Source organism: Rhincodon typus, chromosome 14, assembly GCF_021869965.1.
Source record: "Rhincodon typus isolate 14 chromosome 14, sRhiTyp1.1, whole genome shotgun sequence".
Taxonomy (NCBI): Eukaryota; Metazoa; Chordata; class Chondrichthyes; order Orectolobiformes; family Rhincodontidae; genus Rhincodon; species Rhincodon typus.
This window is the reverse complement of record NC_063345.1, coordinates 30,687,421-30,695,290: the sequence shown is the minus strand read 5'-3', so window position 1 is coordinate 30,695,290 and position 7,870 is coordinate 30,687,421. Positions and strand designations below refer to the sequence as shown.

Here is a 7,870-nt window from a genome sequence, read left to right as displayed (position 1 = left end):
GATGCTGCTTGGCCTGCTGTGTTCATCCAGTTCTACACCTTGTTATCTTTGACACAGTCAGGTAGATGGATTATCTCCAGGAAAGGTAGGAGAGGGAGACAGGTTGTGCAGGTGTATCTTGTGGCTATCCCCATCTCGATTAAATATGCTTTTTAAAAAAATGTATGGGGTGATGGGCTCTTGGGGGAATAATAGCACGGCCAGCCAGGTTTCTGGTACTGAGACTGGCTCGAATGTAACGAGGGGGTACACCAGATTCCAAGTGATCAGTTGTGATAGGGGACTCTCTAGTCTGAGGCACAGACAAACGTTTCTGCAGCTGACAGCAAGACATCAGAATGGTGTGTTGGCTCTCTGGTCCCAGGATCAAGGATATCTCAGAGAGGGTGCAGAGTATTCTCAAAGGGGAGATGGACCAGCAGGAGGTTATTGTACACATTTGGAACTAATCATAGGAAGGGAAAAGGACGAGATTCTGAGGAGAGGATACAGGAAGTTAGGCAGGAATTTAAAAAGGATGTCCTCATGGGTTGTAATATCTGGATTACTCCCAGTGCCACAAGCTAGTGAGGGTAAGAATAGGAGGATAGAGCAGATGAATGCATAGCTGAGGAGCTGGTGCAGGGCAGAAGGGTTCACATTTTTGGATCATTGGAATCTATTCTGGGATAGAATGACCTGTACAAGAAGGGTGGATTGCACCTGAATTAGAAGGGGACTAATATACTGGCGGGGAGATTTGTTAGAGTTGCTCAGGAAGATTTAAACTAGTAAGGTGGGGAGGGTCTGACCCAGGGAGATAGTGAGGAAAGAGAACAGTCTGAGACTGGTACAGTTGGGGAAAGGAGCAAGTCAAACAGTCAGGGCAGGCAGAAACAAAGCAGACAGTGAGGTAGTACTGATAAATTAACTGCGTTTATTTGAATGCAAGAGGCCTAACACGTTAGGCAGATGAACTCAGGGCATGGTTAGGAACGTGGGACTGGGATATCATAGCAATTACAGAGATGTGGCACAGGAATGGACAGGTCTGGCAGCTTAATATTCCTGGGTACAGATGCTATAGGAAGGATTGAAAGGTGGGGGATAAGAGAGGAGGGCGAGTGTTGTTTTGTATTAGGGCTAACATTATGACTGTACTTAGGGAGGATATTCCTGGGGCGATATTTGGGTGGAACTGAGAAATAAGAAAGGGATCATCACCTTATTGGGAATGTACTATAGACACGACCCACAGCACCTCCCCCTCCCCCCACCCCCCCACACCTTCCCCAGTTGAGAAACAATTTTGCACAGAGATCTCAGTTATCTGTGCGAATATTAGTGTGGTTATGGTAGGGGATTTTAACTTTCCAAACATAGACTGGGACTGCCATAGTGCTAAGGGTTTGGATGGAGATTAATTTGTTAAGTGTGTACAAGGAAATCTTCTGACTCAGTATGTGGATGTACCTATTAGAGAAGGTGCAAAACCTGTCCTATTCTTGGGAAATATGGCAGGGCAGGTGACTGAGGTGTCAGTAGGGGAGCAGTTTGGGGCCAGCAACCATAATTCTATTAGTTTTAAAATTGTGATGGAAAAGGATCGACCTGATCCAAACGTTAAACTTCTAAATTAGAGGAAGGCCAATTTTAATGTTATTAGGCAAGAACTTTCAAAAGTTGATTGGGGACGGATGTTTGCAGCTAAAGGGGTGGCTGGAAAATGGGAAGCATTCAAAAATGAGATTACGAGATTTCAGAGACGCTATGTTCCTGTTTTGGTGAAAGGCAAAGCTGGTAGGTGTAGGGAATACTGGATGATTGGGAAATTGAGGTGTCAGTCAAGAAAAAGAAGGAAGCATATGTCAGGTTTAGACAACAGAGATCGAGTGAATCCTTAGAAGAGTAAAAAGGCAGTAGGAGTATACTTAAGAGGGAAATCAGGAGGGCAAAAAGGGAACTTGAGATAGCTTTGGCAAATAATGTTAAGGAGAATCAAAGGGGATTTTGTAAGTACATTAAGGACATAAGGGTAATCAGGGAGAGACGGTGGCTCAGTGGTTAGCACTGCTGTCTCAGCGCCAGCGACCTGGGTTCGATTCCAGCCTCGGGCGACTGCCTATGTGGAGTTTGCACATTCTCCCTGTGTCTGCGTGGGTTCCCTCCGGGTGCTCCTGTTTCCTTCCACAGTCTAAAGATGTGCACGGTAGGTGGATTGGCAATGCTAAATTGCCCATAGTGTCCAGGGATGGTTAGGTTAGGTGGGTTAGACAAGGGGAATGGGTCTGGGTGGGATACTCTTCAGAGGGTCAGAGTGGACTTGTTGGGCTGAAGGGCCTATTTCCACACTGTAGGGATCCTATCATTGGTGCTGGGTCCACTGCTTTTCGTCATTTATATAAACAATTTGGATGTGAACATATGGTTAGTAAGTTTACTGATGACACGAAAATTGGAGGTGTAGTGGACATCGAAGAAGGTTATCTCTGAGTACAATGGGACCTTGATCAGATGGGCCAATGGGCTGAGGAGTGGCAGATGGAGTTTCATTTAGATAAACGTGAAGTGCTGCATTTTGGAATTGCATATCAGGGCAGGACTTATATACTTAATGGCAAGGTCCTGGGGAGTGTCGCTGAACAAAGAAACCCTGGAGAGCAGGTACATAGTTCCTTGAAAGTGGAGTCGTGTGTCAATAGGATAGTGAAGAAGGCATTTGGTATGCTTTCCTTTATTGGTCAGTGCATGGAGTACAGGACATTAGTTAGGCCATTTTTGGAATACTATGTGCAATTCTGGTCTCCCTGCTCTAGGAAGCATTTTGTGAAACTTGAAAGGGTTCAGAAAAGAATTACAAAGATGTTGCCAGGGTTGGAGGGTTTGAGCCATAGGGACAGGCTGAATAGACTGGAGCTATTTTCCCTGGAATATCAAAGGCTGAGGGGTAACCTTGTAGAGGTTTATAAAATCATGAGGGGCATGTATTGGGTAAATAGACAAGGTCTTTTCCCTGGGGTAGGGGATCCAAAACTATAGTGCATAGGTTTAAAATGAGAGGGGAAAATTTAAAAAGGGACCTAAGGGGCAACTTTTTCACACTCAGGGTGGTACGCGTTCAGAATGATTTACCAGAGGAAGTGGTGGAGGCTGGTACAATTACAGCATTTAAAAGGCATCGGCATGGATATATGAATAGGAGGGGTTTAGCGGAATATGGGACAAATGTTGGCAAATGGAACTAAATTAATCCGGGATATCTGGTTGGCATGGATGAGTCGGACCAAAGGGTCTGTTTCCGTGCTGTACATCTCTATGACTGTACGTTCCTCGTACATCTTTGCATTCAATTTCGTTTGCTACCTATCTACCCACTTCAACAGTTTACAATGCTTCCAAAGTTAAGCAAACTTTGAATTTGTCCCCTGTACACCAAGGTCTAGACAAATATTGAGAAAATCAAGCATCATCAACTGGAAAAATCTAGTACAAACCTTCCTCCAGCCCAAAACAACATCCATTAATCATTACTTGGTTTCCGACCCATGTGCAAATTATTGGTATATGCAGTTTTGTAGTTGTTTACAAAAGTGGTTAGCACTGCTGTCTCACTGCCAGGGACCTGGGTTCGATTTGGTCTTGGGTGACTGTCTGTGTGGAGTTTGCATGTTCTCCCTGTGTCTGTATTGGTTTCCACCAGGTGCTCTAGTTTCCTCCCATAGTCCTAAAATGTGTAGATTAGGTGGATTGGCCATGCTAAATTGCCCCAAAGTGTCCAGGGATGTGCAGGCTAGGTGGATTGGCCATGGTAAATGCAGGGTTATGGGGAGTGGCTTGGAATAGGCATTGGGGACTGGGTGTGATGCTTTTTGGGGGGGTCAATGCAACACAATGGGCCAAATGGTGTCTATCTGCTCTACAGGAATTCTATGAAAACTGCAGAATGTTCAATAAATAAATTGAAATTAGATATAAACAATTCCTACTGAAATTTCAGTTAATTCCAGATTGGACCTATTTCCTTTTTTATGTTAATCTTAATCTGTGATTGGGATGTTATTATTAATGCTACTTCCCTTAACTCCCAAAAACAAGATCCTGCAGCCCATCAGTAGGGATGCATTGATTGTCAAGAATACTTCAGGTTTGAAACCCACAAGTCCCACTCAAAAGCACATTCAGTTGCAGCACAGATATCCGCTGTAACCAGCAAATTCTCATGGTACACATGTAGTTGTGGCTATCAAGTGACAGCAGGACCAGAATTCAGCATGAAACCAGCTCCACTAACCAATTTTTTCACCCCACATGTCAAAACTACCTACACTCACAATCTGAGATCACATAAAAACATCCAAGTGAGAGATGTAGTGAAAGACAGTCAGAATTTATGGACTGAATCCAGCAGACAGGTCAGAAGTGGGGAGAAAAACCCTGCTTGTCAAATTCTGTTTGATAAGTATTTTCACAACTACTCTGACAAACAACTTTGAGAATGGAATTTATAGAGCCTGCACTGAATGTTGTGATGCAGAATCTCTTTTAAGCAATACCTTAACAACATCTCAGACTATTTTAAACTTACCTGGCTGGAAGGAAGTCGAGGAGACAATGTTGACTATTCCTTTCAGATGGACTGTAATTTTGCTGTTTATAGAGAGTAAAATCAGATGGGGACATAAAAAGGGACAGTGAACCTAATCCAATTTCCCACTTGGTAGGTTTGGTTAAAATTACCCCCCAAGGCCCAATAATAATAGGCCTTTATAACTAGCTTTTGTGAGCAATTATAAACATACTTTTAGGGTTACTAATAGCCTGGATTTTTTTCTTCTAACATAATCTCCACTTGGCAGAAGGAGAGTTTGTTTTGGGATTAGGGGAGTGTCCAGGTCAGCACCGTGGTCAATGGAAGTTATTCATTTAGTGATATACATATAGATGTACAAACATACTCTGTGTACATACTCCAGCACTTGTTGAATATTTTGGCATCGTGGGTAACAGGCTGCTTAATACTTTTTGTTATTCAAGATGTATATGAAACATATATTATTTTAATATCAGTTACAGCAGAAAAAACACCAAGAAACAATGTTGGAGGTATAAAAATGTTTAGTTAAAATTGATTAGCATTAATGCCTTTTGAATGCAAGGTCATAGAGTAGTTTGAGAATTTTTATTAGAACAGAGAAGGTCAATAGGAAAATCAAATAAGTTTTCAAAATTCTGAATGGCTTGGAGATGATAAACAGTGAAACAGTTTCCATTGATGGCTGCATCGGTAGTAAAGGGGAATAGATTAAGGATATTTAATATAGGGGAGAAATTTGAAAAATATTTTACAGAGTGGATTTTTCACATAATTCGTCAACAAACTAGTTTTTTTTCCTACAAATGGCTGTTAAGGCACAGCCTACAAGATACAGGTTGAGTATTTATTTGGGATGAAATGCTACAAAACAATAAAAGTCACCATAGTCTTGTCAGACCATTGAGCTGCTCATTCATGAGAGAGAGAGACAACTGGTGATAATTTAATCTGGGGGCCACCACGTCTCTGGTGAGTGGAGAGGTCGAGAAAGAACATCCTTCTTGGTAACTTCAGCCAAAGTAGGAACCAAGCCCATGTTATTAGCGTCAGTCTGCATTGCAAACTAGCCATCCAACCAACTGAGCTAACCAACCCACTTAGAAAGTAACACACAATGTGGTTGCAAGAGGTATTACTGTTAAAAAGCCAGCATCAGGGATATAGATGATTAGCCATTGGTGTTGAATCCTTTAATCATATTTAATTATGCTATTAAATGCACATTTTAATTTTTTGTTGAAAAACAAAGTGTTCTTAAAATTTCATTTTATTTCAAATTCACTTTCTTCACAGCTCACTACCAAAGGTATAATTTCTGAGGCATGAGACCAGATGGTCTAATGTTCAATCCCTGTGTTGGTCTGAATTAGATCTTTCCCAGGACGATAGTTGGAACTCGAAACTTAGCTGCAGTAGTCCTTCTATTAGGCAATGGAAAAATCAGCCAATATTCCCAATCCTGACCATTATCAGCATGTGCCTGTCAGTGAGATGATGATGTTATATTTTGTGATATTCTCATGTTAATGTGACTTCCAACACATGCCAAATTCCACACATGAAAAATGGCTAATTGAAAGAGCACCAGATGTCGATTGCCAGGAAGCAAGAGTATTACATTTTAGAACATGTACAGATTTTTAACAAACCCAAATATGCTGGTAGTGTTTAGTCTCATTGGAGTAGACTTTCACAGTAGTGGAGTAGGCTTCTGATGCTAAAGTTTCGAAGAATTTTCTTTACATATAGGCAGCTGTTAGGACTTGGAATCATCTCTTGGAAGTAGAGGTCCAATCAAACTCTGAAACAATGCAAGGAAAGAGCAAGGACTAGGGACTAAATGGATAATGATTTTGAGAGTTAAGGCTGGTACAATGGGTTGAGCAGTGTATGGTCTTCCTCAGAACTGTGTAACATGTATGATTCCCAACACCGCCCACACCTCCCCCACCATCCCCCACCGCCTCCATTCGCATCCCCTACCCAGTCAAAAGGAACTAAAACCAATTTCAATGAGCAGCCAAAAATCAGTTCACTAAGCACAGCTTGGGGATTAAATCCGTTTGGTTTGCATAAGCTTCTGACGTACATAAATATGTCAGCATATATATTCTTAAGTCTTTTACTGTAACTTCCATAGTTCAGATCCGATATGTGATGATGGTAGTCTAGAAAATAAATCATACAGGATATCAATAATCACAGTGTATTTTAGCACTAGATAGGGTGCGATTAACTGCTTATGGTGATTAAGATAGAATTGATAAGTGTGACCCTACCTGATGTTGACCTGCTGTATGAGTTTGGCTCCTGATGCACATTGTTATCATTGCTGCAAACGCCCTGGTCCAGTCGATTATCTCGCAGGGAGCAACAATACCTGAGACCACACGATCCGCAACATAAAGTGGCTTCCCGGTTATCGTATCTCTCGGGACATTGGAACCCCGAGTGCCAGCTCCCGTTACTGTCAGACCAGCCGTGGCAGTACTCTCCCGAAGCGGCGTGAACACTGAGCAGCCAGTTAGTGAAGAAAAGGAGCAGTGTACCAAACTGAGCAGTCCCCATGGCAAGCACAAGCACAAGAAGGACTGCGGGTTTCAACAATTAAATTATAAAAAAAGCAGATCGATTTTAAAGGAGGTTAAAAAAAAAGACCTGGGCGCGTTGTTAATACTCCAGCTTTCTCAAGCGGTTTCTATCTTCTCTCTCCTCAGATATATATGCTGAATTTCAAACTGTGGACAATGCAGGGCGGAGTGCAGGAGTGTTAATTTCTCTGTTAAATGGCTCTATTCATGGCGCTCATCTTCTCAACTTCTAACCGGGGTTTCAGAGAAATTTCCATCAATAAGCAAGTCTTTTCATTAGAAACAATGGCGGGGAGCCTTTTTCTTAAAATTTCATAAAATACAAATTAAAATCGGTGCCGTGCAGTTTTCAAACACAAGTATAACATTACTAACCTTGCATTCCCTTTTGACTCAGTCTGCTGTTGGAAAAATTCTTTTTTTCACTTAAATTCTGGCAAGTGCATCCCTATAGGCTGAGCTTTCTCCACCAATCCTGATTGAAAACACCAACAAAGTCACGCCTTTAAGGATATATTGTCCGCCTCTTCGCTGAGACTCGGTTAGATAGATAGAAAGATAGCGCATCTTATATCGTGATTGTAATTTGTTATATATAATGTTTGACGAAGCAGATCAAAATAATAGTGATAAACTGTAATAGTATAGAGGTGTTCAGTTTAAAAGCTGGTACAACTTTATTCCGAGAAGATACGAAAGGTTACTT

The 7,870-nt window shown here is 41.7% G+C and overlaps 1 protein-coding gene across 2 annotated transcripts; it reads right to left on the bottom strand.

Annotated features, from left to right (window-relative positions):
- Positions 1 to 5,827: 5,827 nt before the first annotated feature.
- shisa2a (shisa family member 2a) lies at positions 5,828 to 7,551 on the bottom strand. Of its 2 annotated transcripts, XM_048605399.1 has the most exons (3): positions 7,540 to 7,551; positions 6,853 to 7,393; positions 5,828 to 6,741 (listed from the first exon to the last, which is right to left on the bottom strand). In XM_048605399.1, the coding sequence occupies exons 2-3, from the start codon at positions 7,139 to 7,141 to the stop codon at positions 6,434 to 6,436; spliced, it is 597 nt and encodes a 198-aa protein (XP_048461356.1). In that variant the 5' UTR covers positions 7,142 to 7,393; positions 7,540 to 7,551; the 3' UTR covers positions 5,828 to 6,433. The 2 variants fall into 2 exon arrangements, with proteins under 2 accessions (XP_048461356.1, XP_048461355.1); XM_048605398.1 differs by having other exon boundaries at positions 6,853 to 7,549.
- Positions 7,552 to 7,870: the final 319 nt, after the last annotated feature.